Source organism: Myotis lucifugus, unplaced genomic scaffold (genome assembly GCF_000147115.1).
Source record: "Myotis lucifugus unplaced genomic scaffold, Myoluc2.0 scaffold_12, whole genome shotgun sequence".
In the NCBI taxonomy this organism is placed as follows: domain Eukaryota; kingdom Metazoa; phylum Chordata; class Mammalia; order Chiroptera; family Vespertilionidae; genus Myotis; species Myotis lucifugus.
Window position 1 is genome coordinate 4888734 of NW_005871060.1, and position 22341 is coordinate 4911074.

General features: G+C 40.6%; 1 protein-coding gene across 1 annotated transcript in view; it reads right to left on the minus strand.

Annotated features, from left to right (window-relative positions):
- The window catches only part of HPSE (heparanase), a 39501-nt gene extending 17372 nt beyond the window's left edge, over positions 1-22129 (minus strand). The window contains exons 1-9 of the mRNA XM_023750313.1: positions 22059-22129; positions 15350-15495; positions 12748-12873; positions 6634-6807; positions 4844-5012; positions 4489-4536; positions 3148-3241; positions 2611-2717; positions 1424-1538 (exon numbers count right to left, since the gene is read on the minus strand). Of these exons, the coding sequence (XP_023606081.1) occupies positions 1424-1538; positions 2611-2717; positions 3148-3241; positions 4489-4536; positions 4844-5012; positions 6634-6807; positions 12748-12873; positions 15350-15495; positions 22059-22129 (1050 nt within the window). The remainder of the gene's footprint in view (positions 1-1423; positions 1539-2610; positions 2718-3147; positions 3242-4488; positions 4537-4843; positions 5013-6633; positions 6808-12747; positions 12874-15349; positions 15496-22058) is intronic.
- Positions 22130-22341: the final 212 nt, after the last annotated feature.

The window sequence follows — 22341 nt, forward strand, 5'->3', positions numbered from 1 at the left end:
CAGGACTCTTTAGAATAATACTGGCCAACTGCGTGACCTCAAGCAAATCACATGACTTCATCTCAATTAGAACTTCCTCAACTGAAAAACAAGGATTTAAGATACCTGTCTTTCCGGCTTCTGGGATTGTTATGCAATTCAAACAAGAAAACAGACAGGTACAATAGGTTTAAGGCCAATTCCCTTAATCCTATTCATAGTAATACGGTACATTTATTTTTGCAAGTTTTGCTAGCTGATCCTGCACCATAAGGAAGAAGTATAGTTAGTGCATATAAAAGGGTCTGAAGCCAAAGGTTTATGCTTGGGCACTGAGAAGATTTAGATAACAAACTAAATAACTGGCACTATTTACAAAGAGTGACAGGATAAGCTGGTTAGTTTCTAGACATTGTACGCAAAGTGAATTTTCTAGAAACTATTTATTTACCTTTCTTGCTCAAGTCCAATTTAAGAAAGGGCCAGCAGTAGATTCTGGATATTTGTCTAATGAAATTATCATGTTTGGTTTAACTTTATAGATGGCTCATAATTCACTTGGGGGAAGACAGATTCTATTTTGTGCAAGGTCATTTTTCTAAGAATTTTCTAAAAGTTATGAACAGTGTGTACCATGAGTTTGGACCACTATAGATTAAAAGCAATTTTGTTGAGAAATCTAGCTACAAACCACAGAAGCCTAGCTTATATTTTGGTATGTGCTTTTTGCAAACTTACTTAGCTTTCCTACAATATTCACATAATTCCTTTAGGAATTATTCTTAGAAAACAGATATCCTCAAATATAATTTTAGACAATAAAAATCAAGGTCATACTTCGTAGGGAGATATCTATACTATTTCAATTTTTAGACACATATAGATTCCAGGTGCCTTTTTAGATAGAAAGGCTACATTACCTAATTTAGCACCAGATGCAATTGGAGGTAGGGTGGACTTTTTAAAAATTCACAAATACCTTGAGGATTATTATAAAATAGCCAATTCTTTGGGTGAGATTTTTGAACAAATACGTGATACTACTGGCTTATCTTAAGGTTAAATAAATTATGATTTAATGACATAAAAGTTTTAAAGCTTTGGATCCTATAACCAATTTTAACATTGATTTACTCTTAAACATTTTTTGATCCAAGTTTTATATCTTGTAAAACGAAAGTCATAAAATTACAAATGACCCCTTTTAAAGAAATCCCACACCACGTCCAAAATGGCTCACATTAAAAACATTATTCCTGGGTCTCAATTTCTTCTCTTGACATACAAAAAATGTTAGAATGGATTCTCTCTACCCTTTCCATTGTTTGGCTATATTGAGAGCACTGAATTTACTGAGAGGGTTGACAATTCATAGGAGGTTAAGACAGGGGTCCTCAGTATAGTCTAATCTACTCACAGAAATAGAAGAGTAATGATCACTTACAGGTAGAGGTTCGAAGTTTTCATCCACCAAGTGGTAGTCTCCAGCTCCAAAAAACACTTGCCTCATCACCACTTCTATGCCCATCCTGGCCGATAGGCCCAATTTATCCAGCCACCTGGAACAGAGTGAGGCCCGACTTATTTCAAACTTGGAAAACAAAATAACTTAATTCTAATTATCGACTATTCTGATTTATTCATCTATGAAACCAGAAAACTGGTATTAATTGTAAATAAGTCACTCAAATTAAATGGAGACTATCCTTCCCTTCACAAGTTCCCATACTTCTGCATGATTACAAGTCCTAGAGGACTGTTAATATGCCATAGAAGTCCCCTTCAGGCTAAGATTTGGTCTATAAAACGGAGTAAATTCCTACCCCCACAGACAATTATTCCTTGTCTTTCAAGGTACCCCTCCTCCCCATCCCTATGTGAGGTCTAAACACTACACGGTCCCATGTAGTCAGTAGTAAAATGTGAAATAAGTAGAATCACACTTAAACTTTTATGGACACCTCCTGCCCCTTATCTTTAGTTAATGGCAAAACAAACATCTCCATTTTTTTTCTCTACTCATCATGCCCCCAAGAGCATAAATGATTTGTACTTTATTCTGGGCTTATTCTCCTACTTTGTGTAAGTAGGAGAGGAAAGAGAATAAGTCTCAATCTGAGAGTGTTAACGGTGTTATGGAATGTAAGTTAACTGGTTGTTTAAAGCAATCAAGTTTGTGGTGGTTGGAGTAGGAGTTAATTTAAATTCATTGATAGGTCCTCTGGTGTGATCTCATACTTCAGGCTCTAAACTTCTTGGGAATCTGTAATAACTGTGTAGCATGTACTACAAATCCTTCCAGAGTCAGAGCTATAGATACACTCCTTTACAACGTTTTTGTTTTGTTTTGTTTCATTTTTACAATGTAATTCTTTAGAGGAGGAATCCTTGGCAGGGCCATGGGCCAAAATTAAGGAACAGAACTTCTAAAGCAATTCATTCATCCAATGATTAAATACAGTATGTCCAACAAGCTTTAGTAAATCATTGTTTTACAAAATCTGGCACAAATTTTGGAGCTCAGCCACAGAAACCATCATTGATCAGACTTTTGGCTGATGAGTTATTTCAACCGAATAGAATAGGAGCGCGCTGAATTCTGGTCCCTGAGGCGAGTGCTACTTCACTCACATGAAACCAGCCGCAAAGGTGTCGGACAGCAAGGGTGCTCCACCCCCATACGCAGAGCTTGTTTCTCCTAACCAAACCTTCTTGTGGGGTCTGGTCATCTCAACAACCTATGAAACAGGAAAGTCTCCATGGTAAATGCAAGCAAGCTGACCAACTATGGTGCTGGAGATTAATGATATTCAAAATCTTGTATTCCCAGACCCATCTGTCCAATAAAGTTACAAAATATGTTCACAATCATTTAGGTCTTGGGTAACTTACTTTTATTAGAATTCTAGATGTGGAAGAAATGTAAACAATCTCATTCTTATAGCCTACGAAAGTTAATTCTACCAAAAGGCTATTAGAAGTATTTTTCATTTCTAATCAACGTCCATGGGTAGGACCTGATGCTAAGGGGACAGAAGGTGCATAAGATTAGTGCCTGTTCTCTAAGATTAGAAAACATGTAAATGTATACACCTATAGAATTTGGCACTAGCTAAACCACAGAATAAGGACTTTGGTTTTACATAAAAAAGAATAAAAGACTATTACCTGAAAAATTTTTTGCACAGGTAAAATAAAAGTATCCAGTACATCAGGGTTTAGGAAATCTTCTTTGGTAGCAGTTCGTCCATTCAAGTAGTAGCTAAATTATTTAGAAAATAATCAGAAAAAAATAACAACCTTTACTTTCTGCTTTTTTTTAAAAAAATATACTTTATTGAATTTTTACAGAGAGGAAGAGAGAGAGATAGAGAGTCAGAAACATCGATGAGAGAGAAACATCGATCAGCTGTGCCCACAACCCAGGTACATGCCCTCGACGGGAATCGAACCTGGGACCTTTCAGTCCGCAGGCCGACGCTCTATCCACTGAGCCAAACCGGTTTCGGCTTTACTGTCTGCTTTTACGTTAATTGGCTGAACCTGCTCTTCTTACTACCTCTTCCCACCTGCCTATTATAAGAAAGAGGCAGAAGTTCTACTAAGGCGAGACAGCGATAAAAGGGGATCAGTTACTCTGCCTTGAGGAGACACAGTCATCAGTGCAGGGCCTCATGGGTTACTTGTTCTTCCGCAAGTATACTGGCTGTAGCTACTTATCTGTCCCATGAGTTAAAGGATAGCGTGCTTTAATCTTGTAGAAACTACCACATTATTTAAAATAAGTTTAAATTTTTGTTTTATTAAAATTTTACTACAGTGCTGTTTGAGACACTGTGATTCTTACTTGAATTATAAAGTCAATTAGCAGTTAAATGGAAATCATTTTTGGAATAAAAAAAAACACCAGTAAGTAAAGCTAGCAGTACTTTTTTAGTATTAAGAAGACATACCATTAGTAGATGAGTGGATATAAAAGCTATGGTACATTTACACAATGGAATACTACTTGACCAAAAAAAAAGAAGGAAATCTAACCCTTTGCAACAACATGGATGGACCTGGAGAGTATTGTGCTATGTGAAATAAGCCAGTCAGAGAAAGATAAGTATTATATGATTTCACTCATATGTGGAATCTAATGAACAAAAGAAACTAACAAAATAGAAACAGACTCATAGATACAGAGAACAGACTGACAGCTGTTAGAGAGGAGCGGGGTAGCAAGGTTTGGTGAAAAAGTGAACAGTTTAAGCAAGAAAAAAACCCTCACAGACACAGACAACAGTATAATGATTACCAGAGGTAAGGGGGGTGAGAGGAAGGTATGAGAAGGTAAATGGGGGATAAACGGTGATGGAAGGAGACTGGGCTTGGGGTGGTGAGCACACAGTACAATATACAGATGATGTAGTAGAGAATTGTACACCTGAAACCTACATAATTTTATTAATCAATAAATTCAATGAAAAAAGAACAACAACAAAAAAGAACAGGAGACGTACTTACTGATGCCACGTAACTGAATCAATCACTTCTCCCCCAGTTTCCAGGAAACTACAAAATCAAAATCTATGATGTTATCACTAAATTCTCATATATACATACACACACAATATATGCACAAGAAATGGGCTGGCTACTGCTTTAGAATCAGGCAAACACAAACTTCCTAACTCAGATACAAACTTTATCACAGGTACCATTTGACCCAAATCCTTGGTATTCTGAGCCAGTCAATGTTTTCTCTTTTGCTTAGCCATCTAGCCAGGCAGAGAACTGTTTAATAACATGTGGACTATTGAAGATTCTACACCAGAGAAATACAATTTTTAAGAAAAGAGATTCTTCCTCGAGCTCTTACTTGCTCAGCATCTTAACAGTCTTTCCTCGAGGCTGACCAACATCTGGACCATAGAGTTTTGCATTTTTGAAAGCAGATGTTCCTAGAAGTTTATGCAACTTAACAAAATCTTCTCCTAACTGCAATCCATCAATGAAAATACCAGCCTTCTTCTGGAAACTGTTGGGTTCTGAAAGAGCAATTTTCAAAAGAATCGCTTATGTAGAAATTTCTTATGTAAAAGCAAACAAAACAAAACATTTTTCAAATTTCAAAAATCTTAGAATCCAAAGTCACGGAAAGTAAAACCACTAGTTATAAAGACAATATTGCAGAAAAACAAAATTTTGAATTCTATAACTAAGGTATGACGGCGTATTGAAACAATTTGAAATTAACAATGGGGATTTTAACCAATGGATAGCTAAAAAAATAGAAGGTTTATATGTGCAAATGATCCTAGAAGTAGCAAAGCTGAAGAGATGGGAGGGAGGTACAGACAGTGTCCAAACTACTTCCCACATATAGCTTCACCCTGAAACCAGACCTTTTCTTTGCAAAATGGGGCCCAAGGAAGAGGGAAACATAATAACATCACTCCTTTATCTCACTGTGAAGAGCAGAAGGAGTTGGGGATTGTAGGGTAGAAAAGGAGGGAGGGAGGGAAGGAAGGAGGGAGGGAGGGAAGTAGGGAGGGATGGAGGGAAGGAGGGAGGGAGGAAGGCAGGGAGGTTGGGAGATTGGTAAGGATGGGTTCAGGTGACCTATTATGCATATAGTGGCTATGGTAAAGTTGTTCATCATCTAGCTAAGATACAGTTGCCTCTACCCTTCTATTCTGTGTGTGTGCGCGCGCTCCAAGTTGACAGTTATCCTCAGCAACCTGATTAGAAAAGCTGCTTCTAGACTTTACCATAACACATACCACTACTGGCATTATCATTTCTTGGCTTGTTTTCTTGTTGGTTTGGCTCCCTACCTCTAGAATAGAAGTCTCAAGAGAGCAGAGACCTTGTTCTGGAAGCAGATTGCCTGGGTTCAAAGCCTAACTTCTCTAAGAATCCTCTAAGAGTTGCACAGCATCACAAAGCTATTCAGCTAACCTTTTGGTGCTCTTGCTATCTGTGAAATGAAGGTCATAATTGTATCTACTTCAGGGTGGTTAAAAAGATAAAATAAGTTAATGCTTATTAAACACGCAGGACAGTGCTCATCATACTATTACATCTCATTTCCCATTTTATCATCAGTTCCATTTGCTGATGTGCGAAAAAGGCACTATAAATATGTTTGAATGAAGTGGCTAGTCATTTGCACTTTAGTTAGAATTTACACATTCCTTGCAAAAAAGAAGACAATCAGGAGTTTGACCTGGGTAGGATTCTACACTGGGAACTTCTAGCTTGAGCATTTCATGGGGGTTGGAATGGTGTTGCTGAGATTAACTGACAAGTCAAGAAACAGGTAAAGGAGCAGAAGGGGAAAAGCAACAGTCTGCTTTACAGTTTTGCCGAGTCCAGCCTGCCAAGCCTAATAGGCTTAAAGTGACCCTGAAAAGCTCAAGGAAACTAGGGAACTGTGGAAGTTGCTGGTTTCAATGAGTTGTCCTCTGCTCAAATGTATCATAAACTGGAATTAGCAACAGGTTCTGGGATATACATAGGAGTTTTCTGCCTTAAGCAATCCAAAAGTTGCACTGTTGAGCACTGCACAAATGTGCCCAACCAGAAGTGCATTTGCTAATGTCATAAGTAGAAACAAATAATGCCAAAGGGGAATCTCATTAATGAAATGTTCCCAGGGGTACTTACCATTGCCTAGTTCCCAAGAAATGTTATAACGCTTGGAAGAGCAGTAGTTCAAGAGCAGCTGAGCGTTAGAACTGTTCCACTGCAAGTCTGCTGTTCGAAGTAAGGCATTTAGACCAAAGATCAAGTCCAGTCCTGAGCAATTTGCAAAAGTATACAGTATATCCACTGAGCTTCCTAGAAGAGGAACATAACTTAATAGTTAGGTTGGCACCACAGGGATGAAGGCCTCCAGATTTGTTCTTCATAGTTCACTATTTCTGCTGTTAAATCTAAGGAGTTTCTGTCCTAAGGAGTAAATATAATTATGAATAAGAGACAACAAAATTGAACTGGCAAATTAAAACTACCCTTCCCATTGGCTAATCAGCATATCCTTATGCAAATTAACTGTCAGCCAAGATGGCAGCCAGCAGCCAGGCAGCTGGAAGCGAACATGAGGCTTGCTTGCTCCAGTGACCGCAGACTCCAACGTTCCCCACCTGACTTGCCGGCCTCTGAGCTGCAACTCTAAGAAACTTTGTAACAAATATAGAAGCTAAACAAAACCCCAGAAACCAGCTTTCAGCCAGCCTGGATCTCAGAGCTGGAGTTATACATTGTTTCGATTATAGAATGCAATCAGCAGCGGAAGCCTCAGAGCTAGAGCTAGAGCTAAAGCTGGCCCAGAATAAAAAAAAAAAAAAAAAGAAAAAAAGGAGCGGTTGGGAGCTTTAGTCAACAACCGCCAGCCTGAAAGCAGCCCTCAGCCCCTCACCCAGACTGGCCAGGCACCCCAGTGGGGACCCCCATCCTGAAGGGTGTGTGACCAGCTGCAAACAGCCATCATCCCCTCATCCAGACTGGCCAGGCACCCCAGTGGGGACCCCCACCCTGATCCAGGATACCCTTCAGGGCAAACCAGCCAGCCCCCAGGCCTCTATCCTATATAGTAAAAGGGTAATATGCCTCCCAGCACCGGGATCAGCGGAGCCAGGAGGCCTCCTGGCACCGGATCAGCGTGACAGGGGGCAGCACCCAAACCCCCTGATTGCCCTGCAGCTCTGTGTGTGACAGGGTGTGGCACCCCAACCCCCTGATCGGCCCTGCTCTGTGTGTGACAGGGGGCGGCGCCCCAACTCCCCAATCAGCCCTGCTCTGAGCCCGACCAGGGGCTGCACCTAGGGATTGGGCCTGCCCTCTGCCACCCAGGAACAGGCCTAAGCCAGCAGGTCGTTATCTCCTGAGGGGTCCCCGACTGTGAGAGGGCACAGGCTGGGCTGAGGGACCCCCCTCCCCCCCGAGTGCACAAATTTTTGTGCACCGGGCCTCTAGTTATGAAGAAGAGACAACAAAATTGGACTGGCAAATTAAAAAAAAATTAATGTAACTTCATTTGCTTCAGCTGTTTAATCAAGTCTCATGGAAGGTACTAGAAGCTTTGGTCTGGCACTCAGGTTTTATTCAAATGACCTCAGGTGAATTGGAAAAACCATATTGTAGCAGCTCAGTGCTCCATATGCACAGGCCAAACCTTCATCAGTCAACATAAGCCCTAGGCTTAATAATCTAAATATCTTTAGTTATAAACCCAGTCACAAAATATTTTGGTAAATTTAATTAAAAACATTTTTTTGAAAAATTCATGTATATGATTTATTAATTTTAAATAAATAGAATTTTGTATTAAAAATTGGCCCTGGGCTATAATGTGCCAAGGCACCCTGGAGAGCCACCATGAATTCACCGGTGTGATTGTTAGATTCAGCAAAAAACAAACAAAATACAGGGCATCATTTGCAACAACATGGATGGACCTTAGAATATCCTGCTAAGCAAAATATGTCAGACAGGAAAAGTTAAGAACCATATGATTTCACTCATAAGTGGGATATAAACCTGAAAGCAACAAATGAACAAACGAGGAAGACAAACAGCCCAGTTGATGTAGTTCAGTGGTTGTGTGTCGACCTATGAACCAGGAGGTCATGGTTCGATTCTCAGGCAGGGCACTTGCCCGGGTTGAGTAAAGGGGATCAAATATATGGTGACAGAAGATGCTTTGACTTTGGTGGTGGGCACACAATGCAATGTGCAGATCATATATCATAGAAATGTACACTTGAAACCTACATAATCTTATAAATCAATGTCAACCCATTAAATATAATAAAGAAATAAAATAAAAATACAGGGTATCTGGTTAAATTTGAACTTCAAAGCAATAATGAACACTTTTTAGTGGATATTCTATGCAATAGTTGAGAAATACAGTAAAAAAATTTTTATCTGAAATTCAAAGTTAACCAGGCAACCCTACTCAAAGGGGTATTGGAGGATCTTTTAAATTGCAAGGGAAACACTTCGATGTCTGTTGGACAAGATGAGAATTATTACTATTCGGTTGTTTGAACCTAATAACCTATTAACAAACGCTTCAGTATTTCTATTAGGCTAAATATGCTGTGAAAAAAATCACTGAGTCACTAAAGTGCCATAAAAGTTTGAGAACTTTTGAACTCAGATTTTTAAACCATTAGCTAGTCTATAATCACTGTTTGAGAGTGGCAACAGTGTAATTTTTAGTGTTATCTTTAAATGTTATCATATGCTAAATAAGTTGAGATTTGCATGTATATTTAGTCATTTGTTAAATAGAAATTTACTCTTGAACTCTCCCAGTTTAAAAACCAAATCTTGTGGGTGGGTGGGAAGAGATTAACCAAAGAACTTGTATGCATATATGCATAACCCATGGACACTGCAGGGTGCAAAGCTCTCTGAGCCCAGCTGCCCAGCGTTCCACTGGATCTTAAAGCCGCAGTTTAGGACAGCATGGGCCTTTGAGATTACGGAGTCCTCCCCGAACCTCCACCCTCATTTTCCTTTGAGGAAATGGGCACCCAAAGAAACGAAGGGCTTTGTCCAATATCTCACAGCTCTTTGGTGGTGGTGCCATTACTAGAGTCTGTTATAAAATTCCTGGAACTGCCTACTCACTGCTATATTTTAGCCTTATACATTGCAGAAAGTGTCCTGATCAGAAATCTAAGTCCTGAGTTCCAGGCCTCACTCTCCCACTTAAAGACTGAATAACGGGGGTGGAACCCTGCATGAGCCTCAGTTACGGATCTGCAATCCTAGAACTGGTACCGTCATCCACCTATCCCACAAAACCAAGGTTGAAACTACACACGTGAAAACGCTTTGTAAGGCATGCATATCTCTTACAGATATAAAGCACTGTTATTGCCCAGCCCCTTTACAAAGATTATGGCATTTTCAAAAAACCTGAAATGTTTGCAAGTTAGCTGATTTATTCAACTCATACTTTACTCTTCTTCCATTTCTTTATTTTCCAAATGCACTTGGAATGTATATAGCTTGAAATTCTATTATATGCCTCCTATCACGTAACAGTACCATCTCCTAGCATAAGGGCTGCATATTACTGAGTTTAAATCCACTCTTTAAAAAAAAATGCCTACTCCCTCTTCAAAATAAGAACAATAAGAAAACTCACAGCTGCCCGGCTGGAATGGCTCAGTTGGTTGAGCATCGTCATCTAAAGGTTGCCGCTGGATTCCAGGTCAGGGCACAACCTAGGGTGCAGGTTAGATCCCTGGTTGGCATGGATGGAAGGCAACCAATCAATGATTTCCTATCACATTGATGCTCCTCTTCCCCACCCCCCTTCCCAACTCTCTCCCTTCCTCTCTCTAAGCATGCCCTTGGGTGAGGATTTAAAAAACAAAGAAAACTCACAGCTAATTATCCAACTCTCAGTCATTACCCAATCTCTTATCCCTTCCTGTATGAGAGGATGGAAAAATTCCTGGGACAAAGCAATGTAAATGACATTTAAAATTGTTACCGTCTCTTTCTCTGACATCATACCATCACACACTTATTTATTTACATAAGTGTGTCCAGCATCCAGTGTGGGGTGGGTGTTGAGGGTGGAGGAGTATAATAATGAGGAAGAGAGGTGGAGAAGAGCACAGAATTAGCTCATTGAATGTGATTATTTTAATAAGAGAGTCTTCCTTTCTGCAGTCACACCCAGAATTATACCTGTAACACATTGCTGTCTTTCCTGTCCTAGCAGGTTTACAGTGTGAGTTTATAGTCCCATGATGAATGTTTTTGTCATCTTCTACTTAAGTGAAACACACCACCCAATGGGCTCTGGAATGAGAAAATGTCCCTGTATCTTCTAGGACACCTGTTTTAAGGGTACAGGCCACTGGCAAAGCAAGGTGTCCTTGCCCCAACAGACTTTTGTTCTCTCTTCCATGCCCCCCCAAGTTACTCAGGCATTACCAACCCCAGCCATGGATGCAGAACAATGTGCGGAAACTCCCATTGGCTTCTGAGATACTTATCACTGTGATGAGTTGGTGCCCAGAATAAACACAGGGATTCCTATCTATATGTTGGCAAGACATACAGATTAAAATAGAGAATTTCAAACCAGAAGTCAAATGTTTCCAAATACAAATAAACAATCTGTATTTGTTACAGATTTTTGCATTGCCAAGAGGGTGGCTGGAGTTTTACTGACCCAGTTACTATGTAGTTAGCAAAGGAACTTTCCCCTGGTATAGGAACTATGAAGTTCCCAGTCCCACAGGCAGGAAACGATGTTGAAAACCTACCATTTTGGTTCCAGAAAGGTCATGTGAGAGCAAACCTTTTTTTTAAAGGAAAATTTAAGATAAATTGGTATACTATTTAATATGATTAAAGAAAAAAGTGGGAATCTGTAGATTACTTAATGCTGTGGGGTCTTCTCTAAGCAGGCCTTTATCATAAGGATTTATTGCAAATGAGGCCTTGCTGCTGTAGGTCTCTCTGTACTTCTGTCATTCCTTTAACGGGATCTGAGGTGGCCCTGCCTTATGCCAAATCCCGTGCAACCAAATCAGAGTAGTCCCGCCCCATTTTAAAATGCAAAACAGTTTAGAGAACTACATTATCTATTAGCATATAACGTATTTTCCGATTTCTTATGTGTTGTGTGTTTTTCTGTATCTTATAAATTTAAAAATATAAACATTAAAAAATCTATGGGATACACTGAAATCCAGAGAGTGTACAATATAAATCTTATGAAGGTAATTTACTTTCAATAATGTACTTTTAGAAATGCTGACTAACCCAAATTAACTTCAAGGTCATTTATTTTTCAAAAGTTCCAAGAAGACAGTTGTGGACCCTCTGAGCAGGCTATTTCCTCAACTGAGATCTGGGGCAACATCATCCCTTAGGAGGGTCTGAAAACATCAACTTTCAGATAAAAATATATTTCATAGTTAGATAAGGCTTGCTTGTTTAGTTGCTTCAAAGCCCTGCGTGACAACATCCTCCCATTTTGAAGACTGAAAAATGGTTTCAGTGAATGGAAATAACTTCCTGATTAGATGCGCTACTCATGTGTTTGCAAACCACAGAAGAAAAAGAGAAAGCTGCGTCAAGGCCAAGACCGTCTGGTGTGACTCAGGATTCCTCTGCCTAACGCACCAACTCACAATAGGGGTTGCTTCTGGGAGGGGAGAGAGAACGGACAACAAGGTTTTCACATTCCACTCTTTATACTTTTCTATTTTACTTTTACATGACAAATGTATCCATGTCTTCCTTGATTTCCTAGCTCTTCAGAGAAGTTAAGGTTATTATAAGCTTATGAATGAATAGTTTCTGGGACAAGAAAAAAAAAAAAACACCCATAAGTTTTGGGTTCAAGATTTCCATTAACTCTATATAGACTTAATTTTTTAAAATGCTTTTTAAATTTATTTCAGAGAAGAAAGGAGAGGGAAAGATAGAAACATCAATGATGAGAGTGAATCATTGATCAGCTGCCTCCTGCATGTCCCCCACCCCCCCTCCACTGGGGATTGAGCCCCCAACCTGGGCATGTGCCCTGATCAGGAATTAAACCATAACCTCCTAGTTTATAGATCGACGCTCAACCACTGAGCCACACCAGCCAGACATCCCGTTAACTCTTGATAACATTTGAGTATTATGCAGCTTTACACAACTGCTATAGGGCTTATTAGATTGAAGGCCAAGTTCAAGCTCTCCAAATATTTAAGGGGCTGGGACACTTGCAGGGTGCCATTCATTTCTTACTTGAGTAGGTGGTGTTCTTGAACCTTTTGTAATACTGTTCTCTGAGTAGAAACTGCTCCTGGGATGGCCATTCAAGTTGTAACCTTTTCTCCACGTCAGAAGGGATGAATCCAGACTTGCAAATATCTGCAGAAGGGAGATAATTTAGAGAATCTATTTTCAGTGATAAGGTTGAAATTCCATACATTTATTTAGTTAGGTACTTATGTGGCTAAAGTAGGCTAAGTTTCTGGTTATTAAGTATGCGATCAGAGAAAATATATTCTGTTACAACAAGTCAAATTTGCTGGCTAATCAGTCACCACACACACACAAAAGGGCAGGTTTCTTAAGAAACATCGGTCATACACTGGACACAGAACACTGGACTGGACATAAGTTTACAATTCAGAAAGCTCCTCAGAAATGTGAAATTACCAGAGAGCCCCTCTGAAGAAAACATAGTTCAGTTTTCTTAAGGTTCACCTTCAAAATACAGAGAAATATGTTTTACTACATCTGATTAATTTCCTCTTGCCATAATGGCAGGACAGGAAATGTGGACATTTTTCCTTCAAATCTGGGATCGTCAAAGCTTCTGAGGCCACAACGTGTGCACCTGGAAAATCCCCCACTGCCCTGTCAGGCAGACTGCGCCTCCTTATCACAAGACAGCGGGCCGGCAGGCGCTCACTGCCAGGCCTGGCTGACCCACCGGCGACTTCCTTTCTTGGAAGTCACGCATTCTGGCTTTCTGGCAGCCAGTGCCCTATCCATTCCTGTGCTCACAAAGGATGTTTCAGTAGCGCTTGGATAATTCCATTGACCCCCACCCACCCCAAACAGGAAGAAGAAAATTGATCAGCGAAGGGCAATTTCTGGTCTGAACTTATGAGACCTTCTGAATGCATATGACTGCTGGGAAAGGGCCAAGTCTACACGTAAACTATCCCAATGTGTCATTCAAAAAAAGCCTCCTGCTTTTTTCATTTTTTCTAATTACTATTCTACCAGTTTTTTAAAAATATATTTTTTATTGATAGTATTACAGATATTTCCCATTTCCCCCCCTGCTCTAGCCCCTTATTCTATCAATTTTGACCCAACATGGTTAACTGTTCTAAATATTTCCTAACTGAAGAAAATATGTACTACTAGTATATGAAAAGTGAAATATTATTCATTAATATATACACTATACAAACATTATTATCATTCAATAATGTATTTGATGTCTATATAGCACTTACGAAAGACATGGGGCAAATCTTCGTGGCTTCCGTGGGCAGGTTTCTCAGGGGAAGCCCACACACTTCCCATATCAGAACTACCAGAGGAGCTTGCTAACCTTGGAACTAAGGTAGGAGCCCAGATATCTAGATATTTAAACTCACTCCAGGTGAAGTTTGAGAACCACTGCCCAGTAAGTCTTAAAATCTATTCTTAGAAGCAGAATATATCTCACATCCTCTACCTATATCTGACATCCACATTCTATAGGGTATTCCAAAAAAATGTATACACACTTTAATAGCTGATAACTCAACTTTCACTCCTTTTCAGGTTTAACTGACTTGAAATAATGGGTGAAGCCAGACTAAACTTTTAACAAAGAAAATTTATCCTAAAGTGCCACTAGACTTTTTTTTTTTAATGGGGACACATAAAAGATAAAGTTTACAGTACAAAACCGGCAACAGTCAATGAATTGAGGGCATACAAATATTGAACAAAATGATGATTATTTTTTTTGGTTAATCCTCACCAGAGAATATTTTTTCCATTGTTTTTTCAGAGAGAATGGAAGGGAAAGAGGAATAGAGATAGAGATAGAGATAGAGATAGAGATAGAGATAGAGATAGAGAGAGAGAGAGAGAGAGATAGAGATAGAGAAACATCAATGTGAGAGAAACATCAACTGGTTGCCTCCTGCACATGCCCCAGGCAGGGAACAGGGAGCGAACCCTCAACCCAGGCATGTAACCTTGACCGGGAATCAAACCCACTACCCTTTGGTGCTCAGGCCAATGCTCTAACCACTGAGAAACACTGGCCACGGCCAAACACAATGATTCTTTATGTTTGCGATTCCATGCTTCACATTATCCGCAGGACCGGGACTAGAATGGCCACCAGTTTGAAAACAGGCATTGACAGAAAAATTATTCATTTCTATAGATTCTTTTAAATTTTGAAAATGTACTATACGTTCGTAAACATGTTAATAGACACTGACTCTAAAATCATTCAAAGTGAGTATACATTTTTTTGGACACCCTGTATTTCCAGAATAAAAGGGTTTCAACCCATTGCTGTATCTTCAGCCAGAAATACTCTCGTCAGTTTGAGGCACTGCTACCAACATGCTCCCTCCAAGCAGCTCTGTCCTTCAACTCCTGTCATTGTTCTATTTCCACACAATTAACTCTCGGCTATGCCCAGCACACCTTTGTTTGGTGAAGTCTCACATTCATGAAAACATCAGGAAGAGGAAACCTGCCCACTGCTTCCTTCTTTTGTGCAGGTGCCTCCACAGGTCAGTTGGAAGCCCTTAATCTCTGACTGAATGCCCATGACTAGCAACTTAATGAAAATATATGGTTAATCTTTAAAAAGTTTCACCGTGGTTTAACTGAGATTGCCAGTAACTTCTCTCTTCAAAGCTTGGCTCCTTCTTGGGGTCAAAAACGAGAAAGTCTGTCTTGGTGCCACCAAATCTCAGGTATGCAGGAGACAAACCTCTGGCCAAAGTACGAAGCTTTGGAGAACTGTGAGGAAGACAAGCAAGAAATTAAAATTTTTCCCCCCAGAATAATCTGATCAAACATGTTTACTCCCTGTCTCGGTGGACCTATTTCTTCATGTCTAGCTGGACAGGCCGTGGAGGGAGCAGTCATATTGCTATATGGGGGAGTCATCTCATTCTGAATCTTTCTAATGGCCAGGTTGCTCTCTAGGCACCCGGAGGCAGTGTGGAGCTCTAACTCTGGCAAAGCAGGATAGTGTTCAATCCGTTAAAAAAACTCATAACCTTTTATGATTGTTGGAGGGAGTAGGTAAGAGGCTGAAAAGTACAGGAACAAAACAAACAAACAAAAAGTACAGGAACGATGACTTTGTGTTTCTTTAAAAAACAGATTGTCTTCAAAAATTTATGTTCCCACAGAAGTTCATAAATGACATAGGATTCCTCCTCCTCTCCCTAACCAGCCCTTCCCTAAGAAAACCATCCTTTTAAATTTAAGTCAACTAACTGTTCCTGGCCACACTGCTTTCTGGAACGCTCTTCAAACACATAAAATCAATGTTGTGTCATTCTTGGATTGGCCTGATTTCAGTTTACTTCTGGATTTATTTCAAATTGAAAAATCATCCCAGGAAAACTATCTAATTGTCAATATTTCTAACATCCTAGAAATTAAAGCCGAACCTAAAATTTAAAATTTTAAGATGTGCACCTGCTTGATTACACATAATGTTATGTAAAATTTTGGAAAGATTTATTTACTTATGCTCAGGGAAGCGAAATTAAGAGGTGGAAATCGACCAAAGGAGAAGTCTCTGCATTAAAGAACTTCAGTGATTCCTCCTCACCATTTTTTTGTTTGTAACTTGAGAACTTTTTACTGTACTATATAGGCACTTTTTCCTGTCTGAGCCTCTTCCTCCATAAAAAACACTTTCATGATGTTATTTATTTACTTAAAGACAAATATGCTAATATTATAGAGTAAAACATTTTCTTTGACCTAAAAGTTCATTTTCTCTGCATCTTAATAGAAGTTAAAATATTTTCATGGGTCCCAGCACGAGAAAATGCAGTACAAAGTGAGGCTTCAGAAATGCCATTAGACTGGATTCACTCTGACAAACACCCGACAACACCGGCACTCTGGGAAGGACGGCATCGGCCACAGGAGCCTCACAACCACTAGAAAATATGCAGAAATGCTCACTTGTTCTAGGTAAGGATCCAGAAGACAGTCAGTCCACTAACTGTAGGGAGGAGGACCAGAGCATTATTGTGTAATGGGCACAGAATTTCAGTTTGGGAAGATGAAAGCTCTATGATTTGTGATGGTGATGATTGCACAACAATGTGAAAGAACTGAATGTCAGTGGACACTTTAAAATGGTAAATTTTATGTTTGGTATATTTTACCACAATAAGACAAACCAACTGTAGACACAGTGTGATTTCAACAATGAAAAAAATAGATATAGAAGGAGATAAGAGTGATTATTATATGATAAGATGGATGATAGACTCTTTTCTATTGCTTTTCTGTATTTTACCAGTTTTTCATAATAAGCACATGATAGTTTAATTTATATGAGATTTGTGTGTGTGTGTGTGTGTGTGTGTGTGTGTGTGTGTGTGTGTATAAATGTTTTTTAAGAATAGATAAAGAAGCCAAGATTTACTTAAAGGAGTTATCGCTATCCATTAATTTATTCAATAAATATTCATTGCAGGCCCACTCAGTGCCAAGCATCATGCTAGTTATTGGGGGCACAATGGCAAACAAGACAGAAATAGCTGCAGTTCTCATGTAATGCATAGTCTAGTGATATAGATGAACAAGTAAACAAGCAAGTCCAAAACAGTGCTATGAGAATATACAAAGGGATCCTAACCCAGACTTTGGGCTGGGGATAAAGAGTGGTTAGAGGTTTTCCAGGGGAAATGACTTCATTGCTAGACATTCAAAAATAATAAATCTTATCCAGATCAAAGATAGCGAAGTAGGATTGAAGGAAGTGTTTCAGGTGTAGGGGGAAGTCTGTGCAAAAACCAGAGGCAGAAGAACATATGGCACCACTGAAGAGCTGACAGGTATGGCCAGAGCCTAGAATTGGGGCAAGGAGTCGCTGAGAGAGGATATCTGGTGAGGCAAGTAGCACCATGACACGGAAGGCCTGTAAGCCACCATGTCTACAAGTTCCAACTTTATATGAGAGCAATGGGGAGCCATGGAAGGATTTAAAGCCATGAAGTGGCCTCACCAGACTTTTATTTTAGAAAAGAATCTCAGGCTATAGTATAAATAACTGAATAGAAGGACCGAGACTGTAGTCATAGTAATGTAAACAGAAAGTAATGGGCTGGGGTAAGGTAACAGCAGTGGGGATGGAGAGAAATGGGTAAATTCAAGATACATATGAAGGTAGAAATACCAGATTTGATGTTATTTGAATGTTGGAGAAGAATCAAGAATTGCCCCTGGAAGCATCTTGAAAGAAGGTAATATTTGCTGAGAAGAATAGGTGATAGATTGGAGTTGGGGGTGAAGGGGAGGGGGACTTAGTTTTGTAGAATTTGAGATGCCAGTGGAACACTTACCTTTCAGCAGGCTAAAACATATTTCCATCAGGCCCTTGGCCACGTGTGCCTGAGTTCAGAAGACATACAGGTGAGGTATAGGGTGGAGAGCACTCAGTCTAAGAGTCAGTGACTAGTAACCCCAGCCCACAGGTGCGGATACATGGCCCTAAAACTGATACAGGACCTTCCTCAGAGTCACTCCACTGCCTTTGGCCAGGCACTGATTCTAGTCCTTGACATTTTGATTGTGTTTGATGATAGAGGAAGCTCATTTAAATCTGTGTAGCTGGTATTTGTAAGATGGGGAGAGGCTGGGGCTTTCTGGGAAATGTGGGGGATTGGGGGGAGACTAGCAACAGATAGAGGTGCTGTGGCATCACTAGATGTGCATCTGTGCATGGCTGGGGTCAGATGTATGAGTGTCAGAGCCTAGTTCCCAGTGGTAGTAACTCTACCATCGTGGGTCAGTCTCAGTCACATTACCCTGCCTTTATTACTTTCATCCTTAGTTGCTTCCTTGGTTTCCTATCTGTCCCAGTCCCCACCCCTGACCTAAGCCCTATGAAAGCCCAGACCTTACCTGTGTGGCTCCTCGGAATCGTCACTGTGCCCAGAGAAGCATCTAGATAAGTCCCTGGCACACAGCTGGTGTTTAATAAGTATTGGTTAAGTGAATGAACTATTGAGTCCAGCCTGCTGAAAGGGCAAGTGGGGCCAGACAAAGACTGTTTTCTGGACAAAATAAAAACCCAATGTTCTGGCTCCTGCCAAGGAAAGGAAGTCAGATGTTTCAAAGTATCGGTATTCAGGACCTTTTTGTTTGTCTCCTTGGCAATGGAACATTTTCTTGTTTTGAAAATACAATATTGATGCCCTCTTACCAAAAAAAAACAAACAAAACCAGATTGAAAACAGACGGCAAACATGTCATAAAAATAAAACCGATCAAAGGTATCTCCATCATATATAGGAAAAAGAAAAGGGGGAAAATCCACCACCGCCACAGTGACATGGAAATAACAAAAGGACACATAAAGCAGCTGCAGATATTCATTTCCGGAGCAGCTGTTAGGGGAAAGAAAAGTCTGCAGGAATTTTTATATTATCTTATGTCTGACAATAGGCTGCATATGTCTGGCACAAAAGCAAAGGTGTGCTGGAGCCAGCTTGTATTGGCTCGGACCAGCCGGTGACAGCCAATTGTTAAGTTTTGAGAACCAGTTGTTAAACTGTTGGCAGTTTGAGATTAGCCATGGTGGGACTACTTATAGCAGAAATTGGAAGAAAACTTACATTAGCTCCCCTCCCCCCTAGAGGCCCATGGTTCAACATTTCCTAGCCCACCACTGTATGAACAGTAATTCAACCCACGGAAGTGGGTAAGACCACTCAGGAGAGTATGTGAAGTGAAAAAACACCTAGGCCAGAAGTCTGAAGAACATCAACATTTAAGACAAGCTAGAGAAAGTCATGGAGAAGAACCGTTAGATAGGTGGGGAAACCCCCAGAAATGGAAGTGACACAGGCCCAAAGAGATGAGATAGTGTTTCAATTGTCAACCTTGCCAAATGCTTTCAACAGACTGTATTAATTTGCTAGGGTGCAGTAACGAAGTACCACACACTGGGTGGTGTGGACAAGGGACACTTATTGTCTTATAGTTCTAGAGGTTAGAAATCTGAAATCAAGGAGTTGGCGAGGCCACCATCCCACTGAAGGATGGGTCTATTTCAGCCCTCTCCTAGCTTCTGGTAGTTCCTCATAGCAACATAACTCTAATCTTCACAGTGTTCTTTCTGTATGCATGTCTGTCTCCAAATTTCCCCTTTTTATAAGGACATCCATCATACTGGATTACAGCCTGCTCCATTCCAGTATGCCCAGTTCTTAACTAATTTTATTTCTGCAATGGCGCTATTTCCAAATAAGGTCACATACTGAGGTACTGAGGGTTAGGACTTCAACATATAAATTTGCAGGGGAACACCCATACATTCAATCCATGACAGAGACCAACTTGAAAGTTGTTCACTGGATTTTGCAATAAAAGAAGGTGATTGATGTTGGAGAGATTTATTTCATGACACAGTGATGGGGACATTATGAAGGTGGAACAGGAAGGAATGGGCAGGAAGGAAGGCTGCAAAGGGAGAATGAGGGCAGTTCCTGCAGAGGCCCGCGTGCAGGGAGGAGTTTGAGATGGGAAAGACTTGAGGATGTTCCTATGCTGACAGGGAGCATTCAATACAAACAGAGATGTTAAAGATCCAGGGAAGAGAAGAGATGACTGACAGAGCAAAGTCCTTGGGGAGGCAAGAGGGGACAGGATCCAGAACAGAGCTAGAATTGGCCTTGCCCGACCAACTGAACCATCCCATGCACCAAAAGGTCACCAGTTCGATTCCTGGTCAGGGCACATGCCAGGGTTTTAGCTCGATCACCGGCAGGGGGCATGCAGGAGGCAGCTGATCAATGTCTCTCTCTCTCTCTCTCTCTCTCTCTCTCTCTCTCTCAAGAAAAGAAAGAAAAGAAAAAGAAAAAAAGGCCTAAGAAAAGAGAAAGGAAGAAAGGACATAGCCATGGTATGTCTGTAGGTTTGATGGCAGGAAGAAAAGGAAGTTCCTGTCTAGTGACTTCATTTTCTTTGGGAAACAAAAATGTGGTCATAGGCTAAGAGTGATGAGATGAAGATGGGCTCCGAGTTTTGAAGGAAGCAGAGAATGAGAGAATCGGGGAAATGAAGAATTGAGAGTAGCACTAAGGGATAAGTCCGAAAGCCAAGAATTTATAGTGCAACATCAATCCATGTGGCTAGGAGAGTCCCTTCCACCCCCCAGAGCTCCATCACTCAGCTATACAGGGTGGCCACTGAGGCTGGAAGCAGAGGTGAGTACATAAAGGTGGCTTATTAATATGAATTATAATTCACAACTAAATAATATTTTCCATTTCAGGATTTCAGAGCCACCTTATAGATTCCAAAGAGGGAAAATACAATTAGACTAAGCTAGGTTTGGGTTTTAGCAGGAACAATGGGGCCGGGATTTGTGGATATTATCACATGAGTGGTTTATGTAGTAAATCAAGAAGTCAAAATCAGAGCGAGGAGGAGGCTGTTCAGTGGAGGTACTTAAAAAAAATAGTTGTGTTGGGATCCACAGAGTGAAGGAGTTAAGAGAGTAAGGAGTTTAGTCCAAGAATGGGAGGTTTTAAGATTTCAGATGTTGAAAGGTTCTTAGGGCTGAAACCGGTTTGGCTCAGTGGATAGAGCGTCGGCCTGCGAACTGAAGGGTCCCGGGTTCGATTCCGGTCAAGGGCATGTACCTGGGTTGCGGGCACATCCCCAGTAGGAGATGTGCAGGAGGCAGCTGATGGATGTTTCTCTCTCGTCGATGTTTCTAACTCTCTGTCTCTCTCCCTTCCTCTCTGTCAAAAATCAATAAAATCTATAAAAAAAAAAAAAAAAAAAAAGGTTCTTAGGGATGAAGAGTCAAGGCATGGCCATGGCATTAGGTGGCTGAAGCGGAGAGAAGCAATGTGTGCTAGTAAATTGACTCCCTAGCGAAAAAAGTGCTCTATTTTTTTAAATTCTCACCCAAGGATATGTTTGTTATTGATGAGAAAGAGAGAGAGAGAAAATGATGTGAGAGAGAAACATCAATCTGTTGTCTCCTGCACATGCCCAGACTGGGGATAGAACCTGCAACCTGGATATGTGCACTGACCGGGAATCGAACCCACAACCTTTTGGTTCAGGGGACTATACTCCAACAAACAGAGCTACCCATTCAGGGCAAAAGTGCCCTATTGATTAGTGTTTGCCAATCTCCATGATGTAAATATTCCCACCATGGCTGAGTTCAGGCTATCAGTGCTGGTGTCACTGGTGGAGGTGGAAAGAGATGCACACATTTTATAAGCTGCTGAAAGCTGATTCCAGTAAAACACTGAGTGAAGATTATTTTGAAATGTGGGTGTGAAGAGATAGAGAGGTAGTTTATTTACGTGGACTTGAAGTCATCTAGGATGACGGTGGGGCATGGGAAAGGAAAGGCAAGTAAGAGATCAGTGTCCATCTTCAATCGATAACATGTGAGTTGAGAGGGGAGCAGCGCGTGGTGACAAGGAGCAGAGGACGAGACCCAGACATGGAGATAGGGAGCCTCACCCTGCAGTCCTGATAGTCATCTATCTCTAGCCTGCATCAAGTTCATCTAAACTGAGTGCCTGGGGCATGTGGCATAGATTATTCCACTTAATCCTAAAACAACCCAATGAGGTGGTTTCA